General features: G+C 37.5%; 1 protein-coding gene across 4 annotated transcripts in view; it reads right to left on the bottom strand.

The window, feature by feature from the left end:
• The window catches only part of HERC2 (HECT and RLD domain containing E3 ubiquitin protein ligase 2), a 277,180-nt gene that overhangs the window by 48,335 nt on the left and 211,795 nt on the right, over positions 1-17,050 (bottom strand). For all 4 annotated transcript variants that reach the window (XM_077123972.1, XM_077123973.1, XM_077123974.1 and 1 more), the window contains exons 64-71: positions 16,613-16,757; positions 15,462-15,687; positions 11,865-12,036; positions 10,792-10,981; positions 10,095-10,235; positions 5,786-5,977; positions 2,800-2,953; positions 154-261 (exon numbers count right to left, since the gene is read on the bottom strand). In XM_077123972.1, the coding sequence (XP_076980087.1) occupies positions 154-261; positions 2,800-2,953; positions 5,786-5,977; positions 10,095-10,235; positions 10,792-10,981; positions 11,865-12,036; positions 15,462-15,687; positions 16,613-16,757 (1,328 nt within the window). The remainder of the gene's footprint in view (positions 1-153; positions 262-2,799; positions 2,954-5,785; positions 5,978-10,094; positions 10,236-10,791; positions 10,982-11,864; positions 12,037-15,461; positions 15,688-16,612; positions 16,758-17,050) is intronic.

Raw genomic sequence — 17,050 nt, 5'->3', positions numbered from 1 at the left:
AGGCAAATAAAGCATACTGTATTTAATACTAAACAGCTTTTCTCTTCCTCAAGGCTCACACAAGAATAAAGCAGTATATTTAATCCTTCAAATTGTAATCGCCCTGTTTTTGAAGGCCAGCAGGCCATGCATACTAATCCCTCTCTCCATCACCTGATCGCACTGATACAATCCTGTTGACCCCATCCATGACTGTAAGGGGGTCATGGCGACGTTCTGTGGAGCACTGTCGATCAAATTCCACCCTGAGTCCTTCTGCACCTGGGGGAGAATGAGCACAAAACGCAGAGTGACCACTCCCTACAAATGTGGAATCAAAGAATCTTGAAATCACAACTCACCAAGGTAGGGAACTCAAGACTATTATGTTTAGCAGCTAATGAAGAGTAGCAAGTCAGGAAGAATTGATCTAAAATTCAGGAACTTAAAACTGTTACTGACTGAAAGGTCAAAACACACCTTTGCTTGACCAATTCATTTTGTGCTTTCACTTCTGGGCCCCTTTCATGCTGCAACCACAACTCCAGTCCGAGATTTATTATCCTTCTTTCTTCATTTAAAATGCCACATAAATCATTTTCATCAAGCAATTAACATTAGATCTAGAATCCTGCCTAGAAAATAAACGGCTTACAAAAGAATGATGATGGGCAGGATTTGGGGTTATGGTGGAGAGAAGAGGTTGGCAAATTCTAAGAACTGGAATTCAAGGAAACTTTCCTGAAAAAAGATTTGGAACTACATATCAAAAGAGCATACGGGGTGGGGGTGGGGGGTGAAGAGAGAGCATACAGGGCGGGCACCGGCGCTCAGCAGCAGAGTTCTTGCTTGCCGTGCCGAAGACACGGGTTCAATTCCCAGTGCCTGCCCATGCAAAAAAAAGCAAAAAAAAAAAAGCAAATACCGTATCTGAGACTACTGCCCAAAACAAATATTCTAGCAATATTACTGAACAAAGGACATGCCTTATAAGAAAATTAGATTATTATTATTTTCAGACTTAAAAAGATGATTCAATATCAAGGAAAATTAACTTTCACATTCAAAGAGCACAAACTGTTATCAACAAGACTTATCTCTGGGACTGCTGTTCTCTGAACTCTTGCTAAGGAATTTACTAGAGTAAATGAGTTTCAGACAATTATAAGGACTAAAGAGCCTGACAAAAGGACTAGTAGTGAACATTAAATACATAAAAATTATTGCCTGAGATTAGAAGGAAGAAAGTACAGTATATAGTAGCTATTATGATCTGTTAAGTGGAATATAATTATTTTAATAAATTTGGGAGAACATAGAAAGTAGACATACACAAATTTTTTTTAACTGTCTTCAGTAATCATATTGTAGTACGTAGTATTAGTATTATATTTCTGAGTCTGTTGTGTATGTCATGTGGGATAAAATAAATGAGTAATCATGATATATTTCAATTCTATTTGTCTTGGAACCAGAATTTTCAGTCTAGAAGAAAAGAGAGCAGATATAATAGAAGAGGTTAAATAGGAGCCCTGTAGTCCTGAATTGGAAGACAAAGGATCAGTATGAACTCAAGAGAAAGTCTATCCACCCATCTATCCAGTCTCTGTTCACTGAAAAGGTCTAGCAACAGTGACAACCTAGTAATGTGAGTACCCAAAGCACTATCTTGAAAGGCCATCTCCCGCTAAAAAAAAAAAAACAGGGCAGATTACACATTTAGGCAGAAAAATTCTGTCATGCTAGACCACAAGGGAATTAACAATGGACCACTAGAGTCATTTCAGGGGCCAAACTAAAGAGGTTTCCAATGTCTAGCAATGGAATAACATGAATTTCAATAAGGATAATAACTACAATGAATTAAAATTTACCATATATATTTAAATCCCTGAACTCATAATGATATAAAATAAAAAATAACTAACTGATCCCCTCGAAAGGATGATTGGGTACCAATTCATTTACCTGAAAACTGATAAATACAAGGGAAGAATCAAGCTTTTATCCTGCCTTTCTTAGGCAAATAGTACCCCTAGGTAACAAACTACAGGATGAGGGGGAAGATCTCTTTATAGAGTGTTCTAGCCAGTAAGTAAGAAATTAGAGAAACAGAATAGTACCTTTTCAACCTCAGTGGATTGATGGCACTAGGCAATAAGTATCAATAGCTGCTGACATCACAAAAAGACAACCAGGCAGTATGTACCTTCTGATGCAAGATCACACTATCAAAGGACTTTACTAACTGAGACTCTGAATCCAGCTGCCTATTTATTTGCAAGAAGACAGGACTCAGGAATATGCTGAACTGCACCAGGAGTGTGCAATCAACAGATCAGGCTGTGGGAGGTTCCATGGGTCAAAAGTCCCAGGTTTCTCAACAGGAGAATTGCTTATAAAAGAAAGAGAAAGAAAGGAAGAAAGGAGAGTAAAGAGGAAGGACAAGAGAGAAGGGGGGAAGAAAGAAATGAAACTTCAGATTAAAAGAGACTTAAAAGTAAAAGACGGAAATTATAGATTAAAAGAGATTTAAAAAGAAAGGGTGACAGAAACTCCAGTCAATGGAAGTTTGCATCAGGACAGTGCCACACTGTGGGGGACAGAGCTGAGACCAGACACACAGGGCTGCTAAGGACTGGCACAGAACTACATGGGTTTTTGTTACTAGGGCATCAAGTTAAATAAGCTCTCTTTTATTTTAAGGGGGGGGGGGTATTATGTTATTTCTTTCCTATAAAACAGTGACAGGTGTTTCTAACCATTGCAATGACACAAACCAAGCATTCTATCTCCTCCCCAGGAGCCAATCCTCAGTACCTGGGATTTTCACCGTGCCACTGGTAGAAGTGTCATCAGTATAGGGGTGGCTGCTCTCCACAACTACTGGCTGTGAAGAGAGGCGGCCACTCTGTGAGTCTGTTGCTACATCCTCCAATTCGGTGACACAGAGCTCCAACAGCATATCTGCCACCTGGGAGAGGAAGCAGGATGCAAATCAGCCGCCCATCACACCAGGATCAAAGCACACTCAAATGGCTTCATTGTCACACCACCACCCCTGCTCTTCCTGCTCTGACTGTTTCCACAATGGAAAACATGCAAGAGTGGATGGCTTGAAGTCTGAGAAATCTCATTCAAATTAGGGCTTGGCAACCTCCGACTTAGTTTCCTCCATATTATACTGAGAAAGCACAGAGCTTGCAAAGCTGCTGTGACACTCAGAGATGATCTTTATAAAACTAGTGGGAAGGCACCTGACAAACACACAAGGGACTCAATAAGTGCCAACTGATGAAAACAGGTTTTTTTTTAACACAAAGCCAAGAATACTTTCAGAAGAAAATCTGCCTCTAAAGAAAAATATCAAGGAAAAGAGCAGATGGTTGATAAAAAATTATCCAGATCCTATAAGGTATTAGGGATTAAGCAGGAGATGGCAGGAATGGAGAACCATCAAGCTGTTGAGGCACAACAGTGGCAGACAGAATATCTGAAATGAGGAAGGGTTACAAATACAAAAACAATGAAGGGATTTCGCTTCACCTAAGACCCATACCATATTCTCACCATTCTTAGTGTTCTTCTTTAACACTTGAAGTGATTTGCATCATTTTAGTGGTTAACACTGGTGATTATCATTCTTTTAAACAATTTTTAAAACAACTGAGATTATAACAGCAATAATATATTATCCCAGAAATTTTTAACTGAGAAAATAAGATTTTACTCAACATAAAGTCCATTTTCAGGAATAGATGATTATTTTTTTCTCTATTATTTTAACACAACTAGATGACAAATAGTTTAGATTAGTGAACAATTATGTTAACAATAAACTAATATCAATACATATAGGTGCTATCACTATAAATTCAAATGTCTTTTTTTTTTTTAAGAGTTTCAAATATTAGGTCAGAGTAGGACACAGAAGTAGCAATCCTGTCACTAATGAACATAATGTGAAGACATTCATATCCTTATTTCTGTCTCCTCTTGAACTTGGTTTGCATTACTGAAAAGCAGATAGTATTCTCAAACTTCTACCTACAGCATCCACCAAGGCTCTTTGGGGCTTCAGAACTTTCCTCTGCCAAAAGCCCAATAAGTTTAGACAGCAGAGAGGCTAACAAACTTCTCAAAAGAGGCTGAAGAGGGGATGGACATGGATTTTGACATCAGAGGGCCCAGAATTCAAAAATCCAATCTCTGCTTTTTACTAGCAGGAGGGTACCTTAAGGCAACAATGACTGCTTTGAGTCTCATTCTCCTCATCTGCAAATAAACACAATGCCTGTCTTCTAGGGTGAAGATGGCTGGGCTGAGAGAACACACTGGCATAGAACCGGCCTGGCATAGGTAATAAAGCCCAAGTATTTTACTACTTTAAACCAAAGTTTACATGTGCATCCTTCCTCTTCAAAAGCAATAAACTTGTGAAAAAAATTAATACTTTGTTTATGGCATTTTACTTTGGTGTAATCTCTTTAAATTATTGCAAGTAACTTGTCTCAATAAACTAGAAAGCAGGAAACCTACAACTTTTCAGTTCTTCCTGAACACCAAATTAAGAAATGACAAGCTACTAAAATATCTACCAAGTCATGTATTATGTTCTCTAGACCACTTAGCTGTACTTAAGTACTTGATTATTCTGGTCATAGTAATATAGGGCACAGAGAAACATGGATCAAATATTGGCAATTCAGGTAGGTGACGGGGAATGCCAGGTAAGCCCCCCTAACATGGCCAATTCTAGAAAGGGAGAGCAGAGTACTAATATACTAATAACTAAGTATTCTCAAGTGAGCCCTCAGACTTATAGAACTGAGCAATCGTATTTCTAAGACATACTGAGCTGTGTTTATGTGGTCTAGACTAATTAAGTAACCATTAGCCACACATGGCTACTTAAATTAAAACTAAAATTGAATAAAATCAAAACTTTAGTCCTCAGGTACACCAGCCATATTTCGAGCGTTCAATAGCCATATACGGCTGTCCTATTGGACCCAGTCCTGCCAAATAATAAGACAAAGTTAGAATAGTTAAAACACCATCATATTAAAGCATAAAGAGTTAGATAAGGGAATAGAAAAGAGTTCATAAACAGACCCAAACATACTGAAATTTAGAATATGATAAAAGCAGTTTTCAAATCAGTAAGAAAAGATGAATTGTTCAATAAGTGACATGAGACAAATGGTTTGCCACTTAGGAAAAATTAAGTTGGATCCCCCCTACCTTGTTCATGACATCAAAATACATCTCAGATGGCTCAAAAACATAAACATAATAAATTAATGAATTCTCAAAAAATGAGAAGCAAACTTGAGAATTTCTTTAAAACAATGCAATATAAGTAAGCATACATAGACTTCTACATGTCAAGAAAATATCAAAATAGTGTCAAAAGGTAAACTGGGGGAGAGATGATAGCACATATGACAGAAAAGGGGCTTACGTAAAAGAATTCTAGTAAATCAATAAAAAGATCCACAAACCGATTCCAAAATAGGTAAAGGATACCATAAGGGTAAATAATTACAATTAAAAATTGTTTTGAAAGGAATCCTTCTAAACTGCTGTCTACTACGATAAAAAAACAAATACCAGGCAGATAATGGTGGCTCAGTAGCAGAGTTCTCACCTGCCATGCCAGAGACCCGGGTTCTGTTCCCGGTGCCTGCCCATATTAAAAAAAAAACAAACTACCAGATAAAATCAACCACGCCAACAGCAGTTTCGATTATCAATGCAGATCCGATAAGGCAAAGAGGAAGGTGATTCCCTTTGCCACCTTCACCTGTGGGTAGGCAGTGCCCATCCCAGACAGCACGGCAGAGAGGACGTCTTTGCCCTTATCCCCAGCCCGGCTGCAGACAGATAGCTTGAGCAGGTCCACTACGACTCGAGTGTCATCTGCGATCAACAGACTGGTGAATTCATCCAAATACTGAGGTTCTGGGCCTGATGCTTTATTTTGGTTTTCCACATCCTAAAAAGTTCAAAAGTTCAACAATTAAAATGATTAATGACATGTTGAGAGAGAAACAATCAACAATTTACCCACAAAATCAAGGGACACATGACTATCAAAGATAAGTAAAGAATATTATGAGTGTTTAAGACCTTGAAATATCAGATGGATTAAGAAATGATAAGCCCCTAAAATATCCACCAGGACAGATACTATGATTTCAAGACCACCTGTTTTATAAATCACCAAACAGCAACTGCCAAAAGGAATGCCCTCAATTATAAAGAACTGATAGGGGGAGACTTGGAATGAAGTCACACAACATAAAATCTACTTCCTCCCCATGAGATATGAATGAGAATTGTCTATTGACAAAGGTGTACATTGTAATTTTACATATTTTGTCTAGATCCCCTCTATAACTCTTTGCTAAAGTCTTATTTAGCAGATAACACATTTTCCAAACTTCTGTTCATTGGGTTCTTTGGAAGTAAGAGTCTTCTTAGTATAATCCTTTTACTTTCCAACCACAGTATATCAGCTAAAACATAGTACACTGTTTCTCTCTCTTACAGCTTGCGTAGAGGAGAAGCACAGTCTATTTGCTTGGAAGCCATTTCCCCAACAGCGAAAAACATGAGCCACTCCACCCACACAGCTTGTCCAACGAGATGCTCAGCCTGACCCACATCCATCCCACAGCATGCTGCCCAGCTAGTTTCTAGCTCCAGCCTGTCCTGTAAACAAGCGCCTCTGGGAGGTTGGCACTGGAGCTTGGCAGATGGAATGGGGATCATCAGAGCTGGGATGATACACTTTTGAATTGGTGGGGATGGAAATCAGTATGGCTCTGTGCTGAACAGAGGAGGGCACATAAGAGTTGAGTTTGGCTCACCAGAGGAAGAACAAGCAGACAGAGAAGTGCCTCTTTTCTTCTCTCTTGCCTTCAAATTTTGGCAAAAGAGTGCCAACCCTTTCCAGAAACAGAAGCAAGTTGGTGAGGAGTTCAAGTCCTACACGGTGTCCACTGGACAGCAAGGTCAGCCCCAGAAACCACATGTTTCAAGCTAGTAACAAGATTTTTCCTTTTAAAGAAATAGACCCTGTTCTTTCTTCTGCACAGTGACCCAGGGAGTAAGGGAAACTAATCAGATACGGTAACATTCCAGAGTCTGACTCACTGAAGATGAAAAGCATTGAACAAAATACATTAGTCACATTTAACATTCTTGGCCTTTTAAGTGAAATGTACCCAATTTTTTCTTAGTGGGAGGCATTTAAAAAAACAGTAAATAAGTCTGGAGGATTTGTTTAAAAAATGCAGCAGATCCTTGAACACAAATTATAGCCAATATTAATGTGAAAATTACTTTACCATAATTAATGAGTCAAACCAAAACTTAAGTCATAGGAATTTAGAGCTATAACCTGGATAATAGCTGTGTCCCATAAATAAATAAGGTAGCAACAAATATCGAAAAAAATGTTTTTTTAAAAAAATTTATTTGGTGGGAAAGAAATCATACCATCTGTCTACTAACTAAAAGAAAAAATTCTCTCTTATTCAAAATAATTTCTTGATTGAACTCTCATACCAGGAGACTGCCAAAAATCAAAAACTGTGTCCAGAAACACAATTAATAAGTACCCTTTTTTATTACTTCAGATGGTTGAGAATATCATTGGGCATATTTGTCAGCAAAAAGAGCATAGTAAATTAAGGATTCCAAATGTAATTAAAAATACTGCCAATCTGTCCCCAGAGGGATAGGCTGACAAGAAGAGTCTGAGCCTGGGCAAGGGAATGAGATCCACCTGTGGAAAGGTGACCCAGCATGGGAAGACCTGAGGACTGAGACGGGTATGCACACATGGGGGTTGCTGGGGTGAGAGAGCCAAGAGAAGCAAGGAAGACATCCATGCGTTGGAGGTCACAATTCAAGGGCAAAGAGGTCACACCCACAAAGAGACCGGCTGGTTTTGAGAGTCAGCATCTACTCAGGGAAGGAGGCACCATGTGGGGAAGGGAGGCTGTTCACATTAGGGGACAGAACCAGCAAGTAAATAAACTGTCAGTAATAGGAACTAGGATTCTCACTTTCAGAGAATGGCATTATAAATATTGAAAGGGAGAAAACTAGAATGAATCCTGTAGCGTTGGATTAGAACTGTTGTATTGGGATGAATCAATAGTTTTCAATACACATGGATATATAATGAAATAAATATTAATATAAAAATCTATTATGTGTAAGTACACATATACATTTATTCCCTAGTTCTGCACAGTAGGAGGGCTTGAGAATGGTGATAACCCAATAGCAATAAGCACACCAAGGGCCCAGATCTTGGCTTCTCAAGAACTTCATTCACTATAAAGAAACAGGACTTCTTGGAAAAACAGTTAGTTCCTGTGCTAGAGCACAAAACATTTTGTTGGGCCTGGAATATTTTACTGTACCAGAGAGCAAGGCATTGCTCAAAGAATACTGGGGGGCAGGCCATGGTGGCTCAGCAGGCAGAGTTCTCGCCTGCCATGCCAGAGACCAGGGTTTGATTCCTGGTGCCTGCCCATGCAAAAAAAAGGATATTGGGAACACATCAAAAGGACATATAAAATACCATCAAACATTTAAAGAAGAATTTATCCATTCTTCTCAAACTCTTCCCCAAAGAAAGTTCATTCTATGAGGCCAATTTTATCCTGATACTAAAATCAGACAAAGATATCTTAAGAAAACTGCAGATGCAGATGAAAATCCTCAAAAGAATACAAGCAAATGGAATTCAACTGCATATAAAAAATATTCTACACCTTGAATACGGAAAGAAGAGGACAGGAGTAAACCCTGTGGTGGGTGGACTGGAATTGGAAAAACTAGAGATTTGAACTGCTCAAGGTTTTTATTATAAAAATAAGATATAGAGAGATAAATGCTTGTGCATGTGCATGTTTGTCTGTCTGCTGAGAGTGCCTAAATCACTCTCCAGGAAGCAATGACACAAGGTATCAATGAGCTCACCTAGCACCCAGATCTTGGTTTCTAAGTCCTACAACCCACTAATTACAGGACCGGGGCAGAGTAGGTATAAGTTGGTCTGGAACACACTCTTATGCCAGAAAGTAAAAAGCTCCTCAAAGAATGATGAGGACGTGTCAGAACAACACAGAAGACCAACTCAGAGGACTCCCACTGGCCAAATCTGGAAAGATTTGGGGATCGAATAACAATAGCTACAGATATCCGTATTTGAGTAAGAAAGGAATCCATTACTCTACACCAAACTGGATAGGTAGGCAGGCAGGCAGGTAGGTAGGTAGGTAGGTAGGCAGGCAGGCAGGTAGGTAGGTAGGTAGGTAGGTAGAAAGGTAGGTAGGTAGAAAGGTAGACAGATAGTTAGACAGACACATAGGGGAGAAAGAAAAGTTCTATTACAGGAAAATGGCAACAATGCATTCTAGAAGAAATGGTGAAATTAGAAAAATCACCATTTAATAACTACCGGTAATAATGGATGCAGCTCAAATTAATAGATGCTAAAAACTGGTATATAAAATTGTGATGAGAAAGACAATATTACACAGTCTCAACATATCTCTTCACAAATATTTAGTAACACATTACTTAACTTCTGATGGAGAAACCTGGCAGACACATTTAACCAAGTGACCAAAGTTAACATTACCAATAATGTAGCAAGCAAATCCACAATGTATGTATCCCAACTTGATATGATGAAAAGAACTTGGTATAATTTTTGTGGAATTTCTGTCAAAAGGAAAGTCTGAACAACTGTTCTATACTGAAGACTGAAAAAGCAAGACAGAACCATAGCTTGGATTCTAGACCTATCAGCAAATTTTGAACAGGCCTGTGGAACAGAAAGCAACCCTGGATCCACGTTTATGTTGTGATCCTGGCAGTCACAACTGGTTATGTGGATGTTCCTGTACTCATAAAATGGATGCTGAAGTATTAAGGAGTGATGGAAATCACATCCTGCAACTTTCTGATAAATAATTTAGAAATGTGAACAACTGGAAAATCTAGATGGATCACATATACAGGAGCTCTGTATTCTATTTCTGCAACTTTTATGCAAATCTGAAACAATTTCAAAAGATGTCTCCTACTTCTTTGGTTTTGGTCATGGTTTCTGCAATGATGCTGGCAGCTCCTGGATCATCTGTCACAGGGATAAATGGACGAGAGGAAGCTGAAACAGCAGAGGGGGTCACTGCAGAGGGAGTCACAGCATCTTCAGAAGAGATCATCTAATTTGTAAAAGTACACAGAAGGTGAAAGTTTAAGTGGGAAAACTCAGGAACATGGTACATTTCCTACACAGGTTCAAAATGCCTTATGTGAAACTACTTTGGGACATTAAAAATGTTCCAGATTTCACAGTGTTGAACACTGTGCTCACCCCACATATTAGTTACACCTCCTTTGGGGATCCTGGGGCAGCCTTTCAAAGTCAGGCACATTTGTACTCAGAGGAAAAGCTGCTACTATTCACAAGTCATATGAATAAAATGAAAATGAGTTTCACATATCTTCAGGTGGGGTTTTTCCACAAAATAAGTTATATCTTTGTTTTCCAGGCTTTTAAGATTTCAGGATTGCAGGCTTGCATTTAGAGACTTTTTAAAAGAATAATCCTATTTTCATTTAAATACTAAATGCTCTTTTAAATAGAATATTTTGCTAATTTAATCTAAAAATCGAAATAGTAGACATAAAAACTCTCTAAATGAATTGGACAAATGACTGACCCAAAGTCTTATTCTAATCCGATATTACCTTTTTGTTTTATCATTTTTTTTTTACCTCTCCTCTCTTTTCTTGCCATAGATTTGGACTCAATCTGTCCTCAAGATCGAAAGCCAGCACACATTCTTCTCCATTCATGGGACTGGCTATGATTGGTATGTCAGCAGGAGGTACCGGGGAGGAGAGTGAGGGGCACTCAACTGGAGTCATCATGCCAGCTGGCATCAAGGCTCCAACCACTGCATCTCTGTCAGAACAGAAAGTCAAGTCTCTAGGAAACTGTTGTTCCTCTGTGGTACAACAGTAGAGTTAAGAAGACAGATAAGTGCTCACTGAAAGATAGTTTGCGTGTCTTGAGAAAGGATGAAATGTTACCTTGTTTCATTGGTTAAAGGCTAAAATATTTACTCTGTATCTTACTTATTGAATAACCACAGTGAAACTAGGTGAAAAATGGTCAAACATAAAAATAAGATCAAAATAACCCTATGGATTTCCCTGAGAAATCTTGGCTGTTGAATCAGCTTGAGGACCAAGTAATTCCACATCATATAACTGTGCATTTACTGAAAACCAGACACGAACCAAAGGGGCCTCTTACTAGGCAATAAAGACTAAATGCCCTTTCAATGATTGACTCAGGCTTTGATCTGAAATTAAGGTTCCTGGATGTTCAGCACCCTATGTAAGAACTTATTTCTCACTATTTGTTACGTCCCTATTTTATAGTGATACATTAATAGACTGGCAACTTACTCAGGCGATAAGAAAATTGAAGCAAAATATTAAAAAAGATATCACTATCAAAAATCTGCCTTATCAATAGTGCTTAAGGGTGGAGGATTTGCATTAGGGGTAATTCTTCCTTTCTTTTGCCAAATACTAAAGTTTCAAGCTTATTGTATAAAAAATTATGAAAATGGTCCTTTACTTGCTTTACTTATTAAATCAACACCAATTAAAGCAAGGACAAAGATGCCATCACCCATGATCCAAGGGTATATAGCTACAACTCATGGTATTTAAAGACAATACCAACATTATTGCAGATATCTGATCAATCAAAAAACTATAAAAATTCAAAGCTTACATATAATTGTAGGATATAAAAAATAAACAAATATACCTACCTGGCATACATAATTTGCAGTGCTGTAAGAATATGAGATAAGGCCTGCTGTTTGGCTAGATTTCCATCCAATGACAAGAGAATCTTGGCAAGAGAAGGGCGATTTGGCTTAGATATATTTGCACCACTAATTTTATTACTAGCAGCAGAAGAATCGGCATCTGAAGGCACGCCTGAACAAGGAAAATAAAATTTGGTTTCTATTTTTAAAATCACAGTTTGCTCTATTTCTGTTAAGTATGAACTCCCCTTTAGTTCCAAAACACACTATATTTTGCTATTTCATAGAGTAGGTATTAGACTTATTAATGGTCTTTTAGATTTAAAAAATATCATTAATGGTCTTTTAGATTTAAAAAATATCTATACTTCTATAAAGACACTATTCAGCAAATATTTACTCTAATTGTACGAAAATGTGGTTACTTCGGACAAAATATGCTTACAACAGTTTATGCCATACACAAATGTGAAAATGCTACAGTAATTACCTGTGTTTGCTTTGAAATATAAGACAAAAAATAATTCAAAATAATAAAATAGAGATGTTCATTAATAAACAATCTTATCTGACACATGTCCAAGCTCACTGCCCTGAGAGTTCCCATGCCTAGACATAGAAAGGGAGAACTATGGAGACCATAAGTCTTCCTGAGTAAAGGAGTCTGAGAGCTGGGCAGACCAAAGTGGCATGAATCCACAGAACAGAGTACCAGAGTGGACACAGTTGCTCAGGAACAGGTCCAGGCCTCCCTCAACCTAAGCAAGGATTCAGCAGAAGCTGATGAGAACATACATGACAAGAAACTGCCCAAAGCCAAAGAAAGAAATACATTAAAGGATTAGTGGCAACAGGACCTGGTGAACACATGGGGCCCAGAAGAGTGCCTATTTCCATCAGTCAGACTAGAAAACCCCATAATCACAGGGCTGGGTAAAATACTAAGAAGGGCCTTGCCTTGGTGGTGGGGAATAATTAGCACTACACCAATATCAGCTCTGACCCACCTAACAAATCCAGAACCAAAATCCAAAAGGATCAGATTGTTTTAGAGTATCCTAACTGCATCTAAGAACAAAGCTCACATATAAAAATCGCCAGCAGGCGGGCCGCGGTGGCTCAGCGGGCAAAGTGCTTGCCTGCTATGCCGGAGGACCTCGGTTCGATTCCCGGCCCCAGCCCATGTAACAAAAACGGAGAAACAGAATACAATAAAACAAGAAAATGTTTAAAAATGTTTCCCTTTCTTCCTTCCTTCCTTCCTTCTCTCTCTGTCTTTCCTTTAAAAAAAAAAAAAAAAAAAAAAAAAAAAAAAAAAAAAAAAATCGCCAGCAACATACAGTGTAAAATGTATATACATCCAACACAATGAATGTATGGCATCCAACGCAAAATTACCAGGTAGGCAGAAAAGCAAGAAAAATATAACCCAATACAAAAATAACAAGTAAGAAAATCAATCAACTGAAATTGACCCAGAACTGACACAGATGTTAAAATCAGCAGACAAGGAAATTAAAACAGTTATTTTATCTGCATTCCATATGTTCGTAAAGATAACTAAAGACAGAAAATATAAAAATAACCAAACCAAACTTCTAGATATAAAACCACAATACCTGAGATCAACAGTACACTGAAGGGATTAATGGTATTTTAGAAAATGAAAGGAAGACTGGTAAAAATTTGAAGACATGGCACACATAAAAAAATTTTTTTAAAACACTAAAGTTTACAACACACATAGAAATAAAATGTATGACAACGAGAACAAAGGTTGAAGGGAAAAGGCAGAAATATACTTTGGATGATTCATAGATATAAAATAGTATAATAACACCTAAAGGTAGACTATGCTAAATTAGAGGTATATAATATATACCCTAGAAAAGAAGAAATTAAGCCCAATGTAAGAAGAAAAGAATAAAGATTAGAGCAGAAATCAATGAAACAGAAAATAGAAAAACAATGTAGAAACATCACAGAAACCATAAGCTGTTCTTCAAAAAAAGAAAATTGATAAATTTCCCTTTAGTCAAACTGGAAAGAGAAGATATAAATATCAATATAATGAATGAAAGAGGTGACATCACTACAGATATTAAAATGAAAATAAACAAACACTAAAACCAACCAACTATATGCCAACAAATCCATCTAAGAATTTAGATGAAACGGATTACACTTTCATCAAAGACACAAACTATCAAGTCTCAACAGAAAAGAAAGATGATCCTGAATCTACTAAAGAATTAAAATTTGTTGATAAAAAAAAATCAAGAAGCTCCTACAAAGAAAACATGAGACCCAGATGGCTTCAGTGGTGAATTCTACTCAGCATTTCAGGAAGATGCACTATCAATCCTGCACAAATTAAAAGGAAAACTGAAAGGAACACTACCACCTTATTCTCTGAGGCCACATTACCCTAATACCAAAACTAGAGACATTATCAGAAAGCACAGACTAATGTCAATCATGAACAGAGATGTAAAAGTACTTAAAAAAAATTTCTTTTTAGCAAATTGAACCCAACAGTGTATAAAAAGGATACTACAACATGACAAGGTAAGGCTTATCATCCCAGGAATAAAGTTTGGTTTAAAATTTACAAGTCAACGTAACATACCATATTAACAAACTAATAAAGAAAAATGGTTACCATATTAACAAACTAATAAAGAAAAATGGTATGTCCATTTTAATAGATGCAGAAAAATTATTAAATAATATGTAACATTAAATTCTGATTTTAGAACTCTCAGGAAGGGCAGTGTGAGGGTAGCTCAGTGGCAGAATTCTCGTCTGCCACACTGAAGACCTGGGTTTGATTCCTGGTGACTGCCCATGCAAAAAAGAAAAACAGAAAAAAAACCTCTCAGGAAGCTAGAGATAGAAAGGGACTTTCTCAACTTAATAAAAAGCTCCTACTAACAACCCACAGTTATCATTACAACCAGTGGTGAAATACTGAAAGCCAAAGACTAGGGATAAGACAATCTTTCCACTTCTATTCAACATTATGCTGGAGGTTCTAGCCAGTGCAAGTCACTGTATTATTTCATTTATAAAAATCTCTAGAAAATGCAAACTGATCTATATTGACAGAAAGAAGATCAGTGGTTGTAGGATGTTGGGGAAGGACAGTGAGGGGCAGAAGACAGGGTTACAAAGGAGTACAAATAAACTTTTGGAGATGGACATGTTCATAATCTTGACTGTGAACAGACATGTCAAAACTGATCAAAGTATACATTTTAAATATGTATAGTTTACTGTATTAAGAAATAAGTCTGCTAAAAAATAAGTCTAACTCAGTGCTTATACTTATCAAGTAGTTATCAAGAACCTTCTCTATTTTCATAGAGGAACAGCAAAGTTAGAGTTCACCTGATTCACAAAAATCAGTACGATAATTTTTTAAAATTTTTATTCCAGCATGCATAAATTCCATCAGAGAACATTATAATATTTATATGTCTTTTGGTTCACAATACTAACACATAACACTACAACCTCTTATCTGCTGATGGCATTAAACAGACATTATGGTGCAATAACATGAGAAGACTCTCATAAAATGCAAATCTGTGTTACCTAAATAGGAAGCACCTAAAGGGTCTCTTGCAGTTTGGAAGAGAACTGGCTCGTGGACGGAGGGAGCTGCTACATCGACGGTTGTCCATGCCACACTGTGAGATGACCCGCAAGCCACTCGTGTGATTTTCTGACCTTCTAGACCTTGTACGAGCGTGGGCTTTCTGTTAACTGTGGTTGTGCCATTGCCCTGCTGTCCGTGATCATTGTCACCCCAAGCATATACCTGTTTAAAAAAATATATATCTAGAATTTTCCAATCTTTCAAAATATTTTCTCTAAATCTCCTTCAAAATGCTTGAAGTTTATACCAAAGTACTTGAAAGAAGTAGAGTCTTAATGGTAAAAGTAAAATCACTTTGCAATCTTACAAAAAAGGGATCTATATACTATAATTCTGAGGAAAATTTAGCCATGGAAATGCTTGACGATGACAATAAATAAGCATTTACTTGAAAGCAACTCAGCTAATTCATCTATTCTGTTTTCTTATAGCACGTGGGGAGGGTCACTTCTTTAGCTAAGTGCAACAGTTAATTTTGTCCTTAATTTCATAAAAAAAACACAAGTTCATGTTTCAAGTAATTTGCTTCTTAGCTTTATAGAACTATAAAATACAATTCAATTACCTTAATCTGTTTTAAAAAAGAGTGTACTGATTTTGGTGTCATAAACTAATTTTAAATATATCATTCATGAGTCTGCCACAGTATGGCCTCTCTGAGCAGAAAGTGAGTAATGCTTGTCAAGCACAACTTTATTTCTAAAAGAGAGAATGTAGATCTCTTCATCAGCCATCAATTCTACAATATAAATTACTGCTAATACCTTTTCTGTAGGAGCACCTTCAATGATAACAATATTTTCACTTTTCCATGTGGACTTAAGATTGAACTCCTCAGAGCTGGAAATTCCTCCATTTTATAACACATCAGCCAGCAAATATACTACCAAATGCCCACTAAGTCCCACACCTGTGCTGACAGATGGCAACCAATAAAGTAAGGCACAAAATGGACATAGTCCCACCTGCATGGTTCTTCAGACATCAAGAACTATCTTATATTCATTAAGAGTAACAATTGTGATGAGATAGGACTGCATCACAGTATCAGATTCAGGATGCTCCCACCACCTGTCTGCAGGGTTACCTGACCCGCATCGGTGACGGCCAGGCAATGCAGGGCTCCCACAGCCACGTGCACAATCCTCTTCCCACGCAGTCCTTCTACCACCTGTGGCTTCCGCACGTGTACATCCGAGCCATGGCCCAGCCTGAAGTAATCCCCCTTTCCCCTGTGAGGTCAACAATACGAGTTTCAACACATGGTTATAGTTTGGTAGTGACAAACAAGAAAATACTGTTTTATAGCTTTTAGAGCAAGCTCGATAAGACAATACATACAAAACTCAAGGTGTTTTAAATTGTTATAAAATCATTAATTCAAACCAACTCTAAGTTTGCTAGAAAGATCTTTAATATTGTAATATATGTTTCAGAATATTTGAATTACAATTGTAGGTTTCATACTGAGACTGAAAACATGACATGCATCCCCAGATGCCTCTATAAAACCATATCTAGGGTG

Source organism: Tamandua tetradactyla, chromosome 12 (assembly GCF_023851605.1).
Source record: "Tamandua tetradactyla isolate mTamTet1 chromosome 12, mTamTet1.pri, whole genome shotgun sequence".
In the NCBI taxonomy this organism is placed as follows: Eukaryota; Metazoa; Chordata; class Mammalia; order Pilosa; family Myrmecophagidae; genus Tamandua; species Tamandua tetradactyla.
This window is presented reverse-complemented; position numbering and strand designations above follow the sequence as displayed.